The sequence below is a fragment of the Oncorhynchus keta genome, chromosome 17 (genome assembly GCF_023373465.1).
Source record: "Oncorhynchus keta strain PuntledgeMale-10-30-2019 chromosome 17, Oket_V2, whole genome shotgun sequence".
Classification (NCBI taxonomy): domain Eukaryota; kingdom Metazoa; phylum Chordata; class Actinopteri; order Salmoniformes; family Salmonidae; genus Oncorhynchus; species Oncorhynchus keta.
The window spans coordinates 12,018,246-12,034,719 of NC_068437.1; the positions used below are offsets into that span (position 1 = coordinate 12,018,246).

Sequence of the window (16,474 nt, forward strand, 5' to 3'; positions counted from 1 at the left end):
ATCTAACACATCTGATCCAGCTAATGAATGTCCTGATTGGTAGCTCATTAGTAGAATCAGGTTTGTTAGAGCTGTAACAAACTTTTGCATACCCAGGAGTTTTACAGTTCAAAACCTGCACCCGTACTCTTACAGTTTCATTTGGTGTCGGTTGAAACTCGACTTGTCTTTGCCTACCTGATGAGCTGACCTACTCGTGGAAAAAAAACACCCAATTCTCGCATATCTAAAAGGAAGGGAATCAACGAGGGTAGAAGGAAGGGAGTCAACAAGGGTAGAAAGGAGGGAGCAAGGTTTTTGGATTATAATGCAGCCTAAAGCCCCTTGAAGACACCTCGGGACACGTGTGGCCAGCAGCCAGTATATATAACCCCTTTTCCTTAATTAGGAAAGTCCATTGTGTTCAGTATTTGCTCTGGCTGGAACCTGAGTGCTTTTGTTTCCTTTACTCCCTTCTTCTTTTGAAGGAGGGAAAACATTCATGTACCTAAAAAAATGTACTGAAAAGGCACCCTGGGAAATAAATATGCAAATAAGGCTATTCCCTAGTGTTAGAGCAACACCCCAAAACGAGTTGGGTAACAACACAGGAGTCAATTAACTAACACTGAGAAAGTGTAACAGCATCAGCTCTAATAAAGTGTTTGTTTAAGTAGGAATTTGCAACACCCATGGTGGCTGACCTTTAGACCGTCATAAGAAGGTTCATTTCCATTCTAGTATTCTAATTCTCAATTCTATGATAACTAGGCCCTCAAAGAAAGGCCTTATGATATACAGCATGTAATGTATTGTCAGAAAGAGGTTAATTTTAAAGGCTAATAAGGTCTAGTGGAACCACTCATAAAAGGTCTAGGCCTCCCGAGTGGGGCGCAGAGGTCTAAGGCACAACCGGCCGTGATCGGGAGTCCCATAGGGCGGTGCACAATTGCTTCAGCTTCATCCAGGTTAGGGGAGGGTTTAGGGGAGGGTTTTTGTCAGACGGTTATTGTCATGTTGAGCATCTCCAGGCCTCCACACATACAAGCCAGTGATGAACACCTTTGGAACATCAACATTTTAAAAAGTCTAATAAGTGAAATTAATTTACACCATCAGAATAAATTCATGATTTATTTTTAGTCAGGTCTAAAGAAACATTATGATATGAAGAAAATTTATTTCAGAAGAACAGAATGAGTTTGCCTGCTGTTGTCTAAATTATCTGGCTATGCCCCATGCCATAGGTTTTAGGCTAGTTGATTTAGCTGACAAGATATGCAAGCCTTGTGCTATTATTTTATTTTATATGGTTTTATAGTAAGAAAAGGGTAAATGGACATAGCTGAATAAAATATAAATTATATTTCCCCATTACAGAGTGACTGCTCATATGAAGTGGCTGCTCATATGAAGTGGCTATGTTGAGCATAAAAGTGATCATTTGAAACAGGTCCTATATGCTAGATTTAGAGTTATTTAGCAACTTTAGTTGTGAATGATACAAATCTTACACTCTAAAAATGAGGAGTTCAACAAGGGTTCTTCTAAGATCCTCAAAGTTCTTTGAAGAACCTTATGTCACACCCTGATCTGTTTAACCTGGCTTTGTGCTCGTCTCCACCCCCCTCCAGGTGTCACCCATCTTCCTCATTATCCCCAGTGTATTTATACCTGTGTTCTCTGTTTGATGCCAGTTCGTCTTGTCAGGTCTTACCAGCGTGTTTCTCCGTCTCCCTGCTTTCTCAAGTTATGTTTCATAGTTTCCCACGGTTCTGACCATTCTGCCTGCCCTAACCCTGAACCTGCCTGCCGTTTTGAACCTGTCTGACTCTGGCCTGGATTACAGACCTTTGCCTGCCCCCTGTTTGGGTCAATACGCATGTGACTCTAGCTGTCTGCATCTGGGTCTTATCCTGAGTTCTGATACCTTAGGGTTCTTGGCACTGAAAATGGCCCCCAAAAGGTTCATCGAGGAACCTCCTTATTTGGTATTTGTTGATTGATATCCATTAAATTGTGTCCATTTTGTGTTTTAGAAAAATGTGAACCAATATGAATAGATAGATGGTATGATCAGAAAACAATATCAATGTAGATTATACAGGGGATAAACCTTAAATTTAGGAGATTTCTACATTTTTCAGTGAAGTGCCTATACCTGCTGTCCTTTCAGAATCAAATTCAAATGTTTCAGTTGGGCAGTGAGGTTCCCGCAAGAATCCCCACCAACTAAGGTGTCGTTGGAAGTAGACCAAAGTGCAGCGTGGTTAGCGTACATTTTCTTTTCTTTTAGTCAATGTCTTCAACAAAACAACAAACGACAGAAACAACAGTGAAGATTACAGGGCTATAGTGCCACAAACAAAGTTAACTACCCATACTGAAAGGAGGGAAAAAGGGCTACCTAAGTATGATTCCCAATCAGAGACAACGATAGACAGCTGTCCCTGATTGAGAACCATACCCGGCCAACACATAGAAACACATATCATAGAAATAAAGGACATAGAATGCCCACCCAAATCACACCCTGACCAAACCAAAAAGAGACTCTCTAAGGTCAGGGCGTGACATAAGGAGGTAACTCGATGAACAGAGCTTGAGAGGAAGAACCTTTTGGGGGCCATTTTCAGTGCCAAGAACCTTAAGGTTCTTTCAAAGAACTTTGAGAATCTTAGAAGAACCCTTGTTGAACCTCACCTTTTTAGAGTGTGTTCCTGTAGCTACCCAGAGCTTCATTTGGGAAAACAAGTGAAATCTGGTCAGGAACATCAATAGTAACGTGTTCGCAACGAAACATACAGTGTATTCAGAGTATTCAGACCCTTGACTTTTTCCACATTTTGTTACGCCTTATTCAAAAATGTATTGAATTGTTTTTTCCCCTCATCAATCTACACACACTACCTCATAATGACAAACAGATAAAAAAAGGAAATATTACATTTACATAAGTATTCAGACCCTTTACTCAGTACTTTGTTGAAGAATCTTTGGCAGCGATTACAGCCTCGAGTCTTCTTGGGTATGACGCTACAAGCTTGGCACACCTGTATTTAGGGAGTTTCTCTCATTCTTCTCTGCAGATCCTCTCAAGCTCTGTCAGGTTGGATGGATGGGGAGCGTCGCTGCAGAGCTATATTCAGGTCTCTCCAGAGATGTTCGACCGGATTCAAGTCCGGGCTCTGGCTGGGCCACTAAGGGAAATTCAGAGACTTATCCCGAAGTCACTTCTGCGTTGTCTTGGCTGTGTGCTTAGGGTCGTTGTCCTGGTTAGAAGGGGAACCTTCGCCCCAGTCTGAGCTCCTGAGCGCTCTGGAGCAGGTTTTCAGCAAGGATCTCTCTGTACTTTGCTCCATTCATCTTTCCCTCGATCCTGACTAGTCTCCCAGTCCCTGCCACTGAAAAACATCCCACCATGCTTCACCGTAGGGACAGTGCCAGGTTTCTTCCAGATGTGACGCTTAGCATTCAGGCCAAAGAGTCCAATCTTGTTTCTCATGGTCTGAGAGTCCTTTAGGTGCCTTTTGACAAACTCCAAGCGGGCTGTCATGTGCTTTTTACTGAGGAGTGGCTTCCATCTGGCCAATACCATAAAGGCCTGATTGGTGGAGTGCTGCAGAGATGATTGTCTTTCTGGAAGGTTCTCCCATCTTCACAGAGGAACTCTGAGGCTCTGTCAGATTGACCATCGGGTTCTTGGTCACCAAGGCCCTTCTCCCCCGATTCCTCAGTTTGGCCAGGTGGCCAGCTCTAGGAAGACTTTTGGGGGTTCCAAACTTCGTCCATTTAAGAATGATGGAGGCCATTATGGTCTTGGAGATCTTCAATGCTGCAGACATTTATTGTCACCCTTCCCTAGATCGGTGCTTCGACACAATCCTGTCTCAGAGCTCTACAGACAATTTCTTCAATCTCATGGCTTGTTTTTTGCTCTGACATGCACTGTCAACTGTAGGACCTTATATAGACAGGTGTGTGCCTTTCCAAATAATGTCCAATCAATAGAATTTACCACAGGTGGTCTCCAGTCAAGTTGTAGAAACATCAATGATGATCAATGGAAACAGGATGAACCTGAGCTAAATTTCAAGTCTCATAGCAAAGAGTCCGAAAACGTATGTAAATAAGATTTTTATTTTATTTGATAAATTAGCTGAGATTTCTACAAAACTTGTTTCAGTTTGTCATTATGGGATATTGTGTGTAGATTGATGAGGATTTTTAAAAATGTATTTAATCAATTTAGAATAAGGCTGTAAAGTAACAATGTGGAAAAGGTCAAGGGGTCTGAATACTTCCCGAATTGACTGTATGACAAACACGGTATGTATCTTGTGGATTGGGTCTAGAATTTAAGCTACACTTGATTTAAGGGATTGCACTTTTGGGACTACTCCATGTTTTCCTTAAAATACCGGGCTAACAAAATCAAGCCAGTTCAATAGATTTGGTATATGACTCAGGTCTGGTGTATGCAAATAAGGGACATAAGGCCCATTGTAAACAACCTGTATCAATACACACAACATAAATAATATTAAAATTATTTAGGTGTGGAGATAAGACTTCAAATCAAATGTGATTTGTCATGTATACATGTTTTAGAACATATTCCCGAAAGCTGTGATTTTAGTTTCCATAAACATTTGCCTTGGCTGTGCTTGGAATTGTTGAGGAACCCCGTCATGGATGCATTTCTTAACACTGTTTCGCGGAGTTATGGCAAGAATGTGGGATGTCTACATTTCTGAATGAAAAGACTTCCTCCCCGAAGTCCTCGCGGAGGAAGAGGACCCGGTAACTTTAGCAACAGCATTGATTAAATGACCACAGAGACCATTGCCAGAAAGTGAAGGAGAGGAGGAGGCGCATAGCCAAGCTGACTGCACAGGCATGCACATAACTATAACTTCTGAAAGTGACGCCAGAGGCCACCGCTCCACCCCGCAAAAGGGGACACAGAAAAGTAACTTCTTCCTATAAAACACCACCACTCGTTTGGCGACCGGAGCCAACGCAACAGTTTACAAGACCACACCAGCGACAAGGCTAAACTGTACGCGTCTATAAAATCAAAAGTCGAGGAGATAGTTTGAGAAAAAAAGTGACGTTTGGAATTGCAAGCGCACACCAACCAGCAAGAAACGCCTGTGAGGTTTCTCCCAGATGCTTGGCGCCATGAGCCGAATGTCCTGCTTCGGTGTTCTTCTCAGGACGTCTGTCGTCCTATATCTGTTTCTCAAAGTAAGTGATTGATTTATATTTGACAACATAAACACAACTTGGAGAGGTTTTACGGTCTTGTTTTTTTCTATAGAAAATCCACAATATTGTGTCATAAATGACTATGCTGAACATTGCACCTGTCGCGTCAGGTAAAGTTATGTTATTTTGCCAGCAAGCGGCTGCTGCGTGTAAGACTTAGGCCTATCACTATCAGTCTGTATAGAGAGTCTGTAAACATGAGTCTGTAAAGTCATTGAATAATAATAATAATAATGGAACATCTTATTTTTTTCGATGTTTTTCCTTCTGTCAAATCCATTCAATTTGAAAGGTTACAGAATGTATTCCGTTTATGACAGTGCTTCCATTGTGCAATGAATACACGGTCTTGTTGGAATTGGGACTGTAATCAATTCATGTCACTAAGTAATTAATACATTGACCTTTACGTTTCAACAATATTAAGCTATTTATTCGCATGGGGGCCCAGGATTGTCTTCATTCAGTTGGATGTGAGAGAATGTGTTAATCTCTCTCCAATACCCTCACATTTTTTTGACAATTATTTCATACAGTAAAATGCAAAAATGTCACTCTGGGATTCAGTATTTTATATTTAGGCATAATATGGGTGTGATTCTTATTGTTCTCTTTAGGCTATTTGATATTTATACATATGTCTTTTGTTAAAGGGTCTTTCAATGGACTCAACATGTACAATGGGCTACACAACAAGCGTATTGCCAGCTACTAGATTAGGTACTACAGACCCATCTGTAATAGTAGAACGTCATATTCCTACAAACACCAACAATACCAACATAGACTTAATTCGCAAGGAATAGGCCACAATATACACAAACACAACATTAAACATGCTTTGCACAAACAGTGCTTGCAAAAGTTGTCAGACCCCTTGCATTTCTTCATGTTGTATTGTGTTTCAAAGCCGGATTTAAATTGTTATAATTGTTTACAAAAAATTGTCAACAATCTACACAAAATACTCTAATGTCAAAGTGGAAGAATATTTATTATTTTTTTTTTTAGATAAATAATCATATAGTTGTTGCATCAGTATTCAGCCACTTTGTTTAGGCAACCCAAAATTAGGTCAGGAATCAAATGTTGCTTTACAAATCACATAATAAGTTACATGGACTCACTCAGTGTGGAATAATAGGGGTTGACGTGATTTTTGAATGACGAACCCTTCCTCTGTCCCTCCATACATACATCTGTAAGTATTGAATTTCAAGCACCCATCTGTAAATAGCCCACCCAACTACCTCATCCCCATATTGTTTTTATATACTTTATTTGCTCTTTTGCACACCAGCATTTCTACTTGCACATCATCATCTGCACATCTATCACTTCAGTGTCAATTTGCTAAATTGTAATTACTTCGCTACTATGGCCTATTTATTGCCTTACCTCCTTACTTTATTTGCACACACTGTATATAGTTTTTCTATTGTTTTATTGACTGTACGTTTGTTTATTCCATGTGTAACTCTGTGTTTTTTTTTGTCGCACTGCTTTGCTTTATCTTGGCCAGGTTGCAGTTGTAAATGAGAACTTGTTCTCAACTGGCCTACCTGGTTAAATAAAGGTGAAATATATATGTATATTTTTAATTCAACTACAAAGACCGGGTATCTTTTCAAAAGCCTCATAATGAAGGACAGTGATTGGTGGATGGGTAACAATAACAAATCTGACATTAAATATCTCTAAGTATGGTCAAGTTAATAATTATGCTGTGGATTATGTATATATAAAACCACTTCAAAGATAGTTATTCTTCTGAACTGAGCTGCAGGACCAGAATAAAACTGCTCAGGGATGTTACCATGAGGACATCCGTAATAAAGAAAAATAATTGTAAAAAACAGCTAGAGTTCAATTGCTGTGATGGGAGAAAATTGAGGATGGATCAACAACATTGTAGTGACTCCACAATAATAATAATAATAATGACCTAAATGACAGAGTGAAAAGAAGAATACAAACATACAGAATACAAACATACAGAATACAAACATACAGAATACAAACATACAGAATACAAACATACAGAATACAAACATACAGAATACAAACATACAGAATACAAACATACAGAATACAAACATACAGAATACAAACATACAGAATACAAACATACAGAATACAAACATACAGAATACAAACATACAGAATACAAACATACAGAATACAAACATACAGAATACAAACATACAGAATACAAACATACAGAATACAAATATTCCAAAACATGCAACAACAACAAAAAACACAGCAAAATAATAATTTTTGAGCCTGAATGTAAAGCCCTATTTCTGGGGGGAAATCCAACACAACACATCACAGAGTAACTACCTCCTTATTTTCAAGCTTGGTGGTGGCTGCATCATGGTTTGGGTATGCTTGACATCAGCAAATACTGGGGAGTCTTTCCAGGATAAAAAGAAACAGGATGGAGCTAAGAACAGGCAAAATCCTGGAGGAAAACTTGCTTACCAATAAGACAGTGAGTGAATGGCCAAGTTATAGTTTAGACCTAAATCTGCTTGAAAATCTATGGCAAGACTTGAAAATTGCTGTCTTGCCATGACCCCAACATCTTGACAGGGCTTGAAGAATTTTGAAAATAATAATGGGGAAATATTGCACAATCCAGGTGTGCATAGCTATTTTATAGACTTACCCAAAACTCACAGCTGTAATCGATGCCAAAGGTGTTTTTAACATGTGTTGACTTGGGGAGTTGAATACTTATGCAATGACAATATTTTTGTTATTGAATTTCTATGAATCTTTAAAAAATATATAATTTTTCTTCCACTTTGACAGAGTATTTTGTGTAGATTGTTGACCAAAAAAATGACAATTCAATTAATCCCACGTTGTAACACAATACATTGTGAAGAAATCCAAGGAATAGTTTTGCAAGGCACTGTAGTTGCTGGAGCCCATTAGCCATTTAACCTGTGCTTATCCAACCACTATTTGACTATAAACTAGGTCCACCGCTCTCCAACTGATCTTTCTGGAGAGGGTGAGTGAGAATGGCATGTGAAGATGTGTGAGTCCCACACAAAGGGGTCAGGAATTGAATGAGGACTGTGTGTGTGTGTGTGTGTGTGTGTGTGTGTGTGTGTGTGTGTGTGTGTGTGTGTGTGTGTGTGTGTGTGTGTGTGTGTGTGTGTGTGTGTGTGAGTGAGTGAGTACTTGAGAGGGCTGTGCTTGTATCCTGACATGATCATGCTGTTTTGGACGTGGGTCCTCATATACAGTGGGGCAAAAAGTATTTAGTCAGCCACCAATTGTCCAAGTTCTCCCACTTAAAAAGATGAGAGGCCTGTAATTTTCATCATGGGTACACTTCAACTATGACAAACAAAACCAGAAAAAAATCTAGAAAATCACATTGTAGGATTTTTTAATGAATTTATTTGCAAATTATGGTGGAAAATAAGTATTTGGTCACCTACAAACAAGCAAGATTTCTGTCTCTCACAGACCTGTAACTTCTTCTTTAAGAGGCTCCTCTGTCCTCCACTCGTTACCTGTATTAATGGCACCTGTCTGAACTTGTTATCAGTATAAAAGACACCTGTCCACCACCTCAAACAGTCACACTCCAAACTTCACTATGGCCAAGACCAAAGAGCTGTCAAAGGACACCAGAAACAAAATTGTACATTTACATTTACATTTAAGTCATTTAGCAGACGCTCTTATCCAGAGCGACTTACAAATTGGTGCATTCACCTTATGACATCCAGTGGAACAGCCACTTTACAATAGTGCATCTAAATCTTTTAAGGGGGGTGAGAAGGATTACTTTATCCTATCCTAGGTATTCCTTAAAGAGGTGGGGTTTCAGGTGTCTCCGGAAGGTGGTGATTGACTCCGCTGTCCTGGCGTCGTGAGGGAGTTTGTTCCACCATTGGGGGCCAGAGCAGCGAACAGTTTTGACTGGGCTGAACGGGAACTGTACTTCCTCAGTGGTAGGGAGGCGAGCAGGCCAGAGGTGGATGAACGCAGTGCCCTTGTTTGGGTGTAGGGCCTGATCAGAGCCTGGAGGTACTGAGGTGCCGTTCCCCTCACAGCTCCGTAGGCAAGCACCATGGTCTTGTAGCGGATGCAAGCTTCATATTGGAAGCCAGTGGAGAGAGCGGAGGAGCGGGGTGACGTGAGAGAACTTGGGAAGGTTGAACACCAGACGGGCTGCGGCGTTCTGGATGAGTTGTAGGGGTTTAATGGCACAGGCAGGGAGCCCAGCCAACAGCGAGTTGCAGTAATCCAGACGGGAGATGACAAGTGCCTGGATTAGGACCTGCGCCGCTTCCTGTGTGAGGCAGGGTCGTACTCTGCGGATGTTGTAGAGCATGAACCTACAGGAACGGGCCACCGCCTTGATGTTAGTTGAGAACGACAGGGTGTTGTCCAGGATCACGCCAAGGTTCTTAGCGCTCTGGGAGGAGGACACAATGGAGTTGTCAACCGTGATGGCGAGATCATGGAACGGGCAGTCCTTCCCGGGAGGAAGAGCAGCTCCGTCTTGCCGAGGTTCAGCTTGAGGTGGTGATCCGTCATCCACACTGATATGTCTGCCAGACATGCAGAGATGCGATTCACCACCTGGTCATCAGAAGGGGGAAAGAAGAAGATTAATTGTGTGTCGTCTGCATAGCAATGATAGGAGAGACCATGTGAGGTTATGACAGAGCCAAGTGACTTGGTGTATAGCGAGAATAGGAGAGGGCCTAGAACAGAGCCCTGGGGACACCAGTGGTGAGAGCGCGTGGTGAGGAGACAGATTCTCGCCACGCCACCTGGTAGGAGCGACCTGTCAGGTAGGACGCAATCCAAGCGTGGGCCGCGCCGGAGATGCCCAACTCGGAGAGGGTGGAGAGGAGGATCTGATGGTTCACAGTATCTGCTAAATGACTTTAAATGTAAATGTAAATGTAGTATCGAAGGCAGCCGATAGGTCTAGAAGGATGAGAGCAGAGGAGAGAGAGTTAGCTTTAGCAGTGCGGAGCGCCTCCGTGATACAGAGAAGAGCAGTCTCAGTTGAATGACTAGTCTTGAAACCTGACTGATTTGGATCAAGAAGGTCATTCTGAGAGAGATAGCGGGAGAGCTGGCCAAGGACGGCACGTTCAAGAGTTTTGGAGAGAAAAGAAAGAAGGGATACTGGTCTGTAGTTGTTGACATCGGAGGGATCGAGTGTAGGTTTTTTCAGAAGGGGTGCAACTCTTGCTCTCTTGAAGATGGTAGATCTTGTAGACCTGCACCAGGCAGGAGAGCTGGGACCAAAGTAACCAAGCTTACCATCAGCAAAGGCATTGAAGATGAAACGTGGCTGGGTCTTTCAGCATGACAATAATCCCAAACACACCGCCCGGGCAACGAAGTAGTGGCTTCGTAAGAAGCATTTCAAGGTCCTGGAGTGGCCTAGCCAGTCTCCAGATCTCAACCCCATAGAAAATCTTTGGAGGGAGTTGAAAGTCCGTGTTGCCCAGCAACAGAACCAAAACATCACTGCTCTAGAGGAGATCTGCATGGAGGAATGGGCCAAAATACCAGCAACAGTGTGTGAAAACCTTGTGAAGACTTACAGAAAACGTTTGACCTCTGTCATTGCCAACAAAGGGTATATAACAAAATATTGAGATAAACTTCCACTATTTTCCACCATAATTTGCAAATAAATTCATTAAAAATCCTACAATGTGATTTTCTGGATTGTTTTCTCATTTTGTCTGTCATAGTTGAAGTGTACCTATGATGAAAATTACAGGCCGCTCTCATCTTTTTAAGTGGGAGAACTTGCACAATTGGTGACTGACTAAATACTTTATTGCCCCACTGTATAACGTGTAGGCTACAGGAGTAAGACTTCAGGCTGAGAGAGAGAGCTCAGGGCAACGCTTTACATCTGTAATCTTACATTTACTAAATGATTTATCGAATAATATAACATAATATTGAAAAGTGAATCAAAAGTATCCCACAAACGGCATGTGCTGACTCGCTTGTTACAAGTTAAATACATATGTTATTCCAATGGTAGTTCCACTGGGAGTAGTTTTGAAGGGTGTTGCTGGAAGAGCTGTGCCTATGAAAAATGCCCCAAACAGTGAGAAGCTTTGGTTTGGCGTGTCCACCCAGCCTAAGGGGTTCCCGAGTGGCGCAGCGGTCTAAGGCACTGCGTCTCAGTACTTGAGGCGTCACTACAGACACCCTGTTTCGAATCCAGGCTGTATCACAACCAGCTGTGATCGGGAGTCCCATAGGGCGGCGCCCGATTGGCCCAGCATCGTCCGGGTTTGGCTGGAGTAGGCCGTCATTGTAAATAAGAATTTGTTCTTAATGGACTTGCCTAGTTAAATAAAGGTTACATTTCAAATTAAAACATTTTAAACGGGGTAATTTAAGGGTGATGAGGAAGTGGTGATTTAGTGATGTGGTAAGGCGATGCCTTATCACCTTGCCAACTTCTATGAAGAGTACACACAGTGATCGTGATGAGAAGAGGTCATGGTACATATGCAAAATGGATTTTTAATCCTGTTAATATAACACAGGTAGAAGAGACAGTCCAGCCTCTGAGGTGAACTGCACTATAGTTAAAGGGTAAATATCACAAGGGAAGTTAGCAGAATCTGTTGTTCAATTTAAGCATTATGCTAATTGTATTTGATTTATTTTACTTCACCTTTATTTAACCAGGTAGGCTAGTTGAGAACAAGTTCTCATTTGCAACTGTGACCTGGCCAAGATAAAGCATAGCAATTCGACACATACAACAACACAGAGTTACACATGGAATAAACAAAACATAGTCAATAATACAGTAGAACAAAAGGAAACAAAAAGTCTATATACAGTGAGTGCAAATGAGGTAAGATAAGGGAGTTAAGGTAATAAATAGGCCATGGTGGCGAAGAAATTACAATATAGCAATTAAAACACTGGAATGGTAGATGTGCAGAAGATGAATGTGCAAGTCGAGATACTGCGGGTGCAAAGGAGCAAGATAAATAAATAAATACTGTATGGGGAGGAGGTAGGTAGATAGATGGGCTATGTACAGGTGCAGTGATCTGTGAGCTGCTCTGACAGCTGGTGCTTAAAGCTAGTGAGTGTGATATGAGTCTCCAGCTTCAGAGATTTTTTTGCTAATTAGTTGAATTCATATATAACCAAATCAGCAGAAACATTGGGAAATGGGAGGACTGAGAAGGGTGACCTATAGCACTGGGTGGAAAGTTAAGTAAAACCGTATCATGATCCAATGTTCAACTTTGAATATCAAAGTCGTCCTCTGAAGTGGATAGTGGGAAGAAGGATTGGCCATATTGGATTTAGAGAAAATTAAACCTTTATTCAAAAAAATACAAAATATTTAACAGAATTCTTCACTGAGATTACTTCATAACCTCCACATTTCGCTCTACCGTTAACCTCAGATCTTTTACGGTCAATAAGGAACATTGTTTGAAATAGAGAAAAGCTGTGAGAAATAGACGCTACTATTGCACCCATTTTTCTAATAACCCTCAGTTTTTTCTAGGCTGGCCCCTGGGGGACTGTGGAAGGCTTTGAGATTAGGATTTGTATGTGGTTGAGAGCGAGTTCCTATTGATAGCTCTCGGGTACTGATAACCATGGTTGTGAGAATGTGTGCGTGCATGATTGAACAGTGGCTGGCAGTGCCACCAAAGGGAGAGATTATGGTGATGATGATGGTGGGTAGGGGACCGATAAGATAAGACCCATTTCAGAGGAGGGCACCTTTGTGTTTCACAGCTCAAAGGACCCAGGGGTTGAAAGGTCAATAGGGAAAAGGCACTTGAAAGTATTTTACATAATCTCGTTCCTGTTATTGTTCTTGCTGGCAATTTTTTTTGTTATTTTGCTTTTTCTCTTACTCTCTTTCTCGCCCACTATGAATGTAATGTTCTCCTCCCATACTGACTACATCATTCCCACTTCTCTTCCCCGCTTTCTCATCCTTCCCCTTCCTCTTCCTTCTCTGTGCCCCCTCTCATCTACTGTTTCCCAAGGGTGAAAGTATTCAGACCCATTGACTTTTACCACATGTTGTTACGTTACAGCCTTATTCTAAAATGTATTAAATAATCCCCCCCCCCCCATCAATCTACACACAATACCCCATAATGACAATACAAAAACAGGTTGTTCACATTTTTTTGCACATTTATTTTAAAAAAACGGAAATATCACATTTACATAAGTATTCAGACCCTTTACTCAGTACTTTGTTGAAGCACCTTTGGCAGTGATTACGGCCTCAAGTCTTCTTGGGTATGACGCTACAAGCTTGCCATGCCTGTATTTGGGGAGCTTCTCATATTCTTCTCTGTAGATTCTCTCAAGCTCTGTCAGGTTGGTTGGGGAGCATGGGTCGGGAGCCCTCGCTCCCCTCTAGGGGTCCAATGGAAGGACATGTAAAAATCTGGGCGAGTGATGGAACTGATAGGTTAACATTGGATCTGAAGAGCATCCAGTTTCCCCATTGGCCCATAGGGTCTTTGTGTTTTGTGTTTTTGAGACTGTATGGAAAATAACAGATGAGCGGGAGAGACTGTTTTCGTATTGAAATGCAGAATTCTGAGTTTACAAAACATTAAGAACACCTGCTCTTTCCATGACAGACTAACCAGGTGAAAGCCATGATCCCTTATTGATGTCACTTGTTACATCGACTTCAATCAGTGTAGATGAAGGAGGAGGAGAACGGTTAATGAAGGATTTTTAAGCCTTGAGACAGTTGAGACGTGGATTGTGCCATTCAGAGGGTGAATGGGCAAGACGAATGGTTTAAGTGCCTTTGAATGAGGTATGGTAGTAGGTGCCAGGCGCACCTTTTTGTGTCAAGAACTGCGACGCTGCTGGGTTTTTCATGCTCAACTGTTTCCTGTGTGTATCCACAATGGTCCACCGCCCAAAAGGACATCGAGCCAACTTGCCACAACTGTGGGAAGCATTGGAGTCATCATGGGTCAGCATCCCTGTGGAACACTTTCGACACCTTGTAGAGTCCGTGCCCTGACAAGTTCTTCATGTTTCGTATACTCAGTGTGTGTACTAAAAGCAGGCGAGAAGTTGACATAAAAACAAGGGAGCTAAATTTTGTTCACCGTCAAGTATCGACAGTCAATCTTCCAAATGCGTTTATTTGCATTGAATGCCACCTCCAGCACCCACACAAGCAAAAAGACAGCATCACAATAGACTGTCACATCCCGATTTATTTCGTAACAGGGAAATTTGTATGTGATTTGTACCCATGAAAGGATTTCAGACGGCAGCATCGACATGGCCTCTGAGATCAAATAGCCCTGTTAACTACAGTGTGGGTGGTGAGATAGCAGCTACAGTTCGGAGAGCGAGACCACAGCAATTAAAGACCCAGGAAAAGTACATTTTGCTTTGCATGAGTTTATCATGGAATGATTACTCTCGTCTGTCTGTGTGTGTGAAATGACTTCTCTGCCCGTGAACTCATTTTTGATGGGAAAATTGTGACGTTGCTATCAGTGGGTCCATCTCGGGAACAAGGAAGCGAGTCCTGTCCCCTTTTATAGTTACGTACGCAGCTGTGTACAAGTTGCGGTCACATCTACATTTAGGGGTGTTTTCCTGGAATAAAGAGCATGGGCACACACACACACACACACACACACACACACACACACACACACACACACACACACACACACACACACACACACACACACACACACACACACACACACACACACACACACACACACACACACACACACACACACACACACACACACACACACACACACACAGGTTAGATGGGGACGGAAGACTTTTGAGTAAAGGCTTTACTGTACTTTGTTCCCTAATCAAAATTGTGACACAATACCTCTGTTGAATTCCTCTTTCCATTTACACTAACACAATCACAGCACTTTGAAGTCGTGTTTGGTGCCACGCAACATTGGTGGTGGTCAGTGACGTTTATTATGAGGGAAGACAATGATTTTTTTCACGAGCATGGCCTTATTTCTGTTACATACAGCATGTTGGATGACTATCATTCATATTCCATTCACCCAGTTCAATGTAACATCGATAGGTTTAGGCTACTACATGATACTCAAATGTTCCCTATAACGATCATGAGGTTGCTACAACCCAGCCTGTGAATGAAAGTTTACAACTTAGGTGCACACAGGTCGAGAGAAAAAAATTGAGATGACAGACCGTGACACATGGACAGACAGTGACACATTCAATACCGTCTTGCACACTCTTGCCTGCATCTAGCTTATCTAATCATTAGTCCAACAGTTGCAAACGAGAGTTTCTATTGGACAAATTCAGGTATTTTTTTTATCCCCATTTCGTTTGCTTTCGTTTAACAAACTTCTTTCAACAGAATCGGTGGAATGAATACACCCCTGAGCACGCATAAACACAGTTCACTTTCATAGCAGCCACGTCGTTTTCCCTCTCACCTTCTCCCTTTGTTTGAACCTTTTCCCTTCAATGAACAACACATCAGCTGTATGTGATCAGGCGAAAAAACCTTTCCAAGCCAAACCATGTCATAACCGCTACACACAACCTACAGCTTATGCTTTCAGTACTAGATTCATTCGCTGATCCTTTGATTGGGTGGACAGCATGTCAGTTCATGCTGCAAGAGCTCTGATAGGTTGGAGGACGTCCTCCGGAAGTTGTCAGAATTACTGTGTAACTCCATGGAAGGGGGTGGGAACCAAGAGCCTCCTAGGTTTGTATTGAAGTCAACGTACCAAGAGGAGGACGGAAGCTAGCTGTCCTCCAGCTACACCATGGTGCTATCCTACAGAGTGTGGTTGAGGCTAATATAGGCCTTCATTGCAAAACAGTGTGTTTTAATCAATTCTTTGGTAACGTGAATATATTTAGTATAGTTTTATTTTAAAAGGATTACTTTTTCAAGTTTTAAAATGTTTATTTTTATTCACTAAGGAGGATGGTCCTCCCCTTCCTCCTCTGAGGAGCCTCCAATGCGCAACATATAGAACTGACATCTTATCCTTTACCTTTTGGAAATCAGGACTTATTAAGCCTGATCTCAAACAGCACAGAGGCTCCTGCGTCCATCGCGGGTCAAAAGTACGGCTGTCACAAAACTGGTCATATCAAGTGTGCTTTAATGGAATGCTGCACAGCCCACTCCCTCTATCCCCTATCA

The 16,474-nt window shown here is 41.8% G+C and overlaps 1 protein-coding gene across 3 annotated transcripts in view; it reads left to right on the plus strand.

The window, feature by feature from the left end:
- The first annotated feature begins 4,908 nt into the window (after positions 1 to 4,908).
- The window catches only part of ptprja (protein tyrosine phosphatase receptor type Ja), a 64,649-nt gene continuing 53,083 nt past the window's right edge, over positions 4,909 to 16,474 (plus strand). For 2 of the 3 annotated variants that reach the window (XM_035790680.2, XM_035790681.2), the window contains exon 1: positions 4,909 to 5,229. In XM_035790680.2, coding sequence (XP_035646573.1) covers positions 5,152 to 5,229 — 78 coding nt within the window. In that variant the 5' untranslated portion in view covers positions 4,909 to 5,151. The remainder of the gene's footprint in view (positions 5,230 to 16,474) is intronic. The other variant, XM_035790682.2, reaches the window with a different exon arrangement.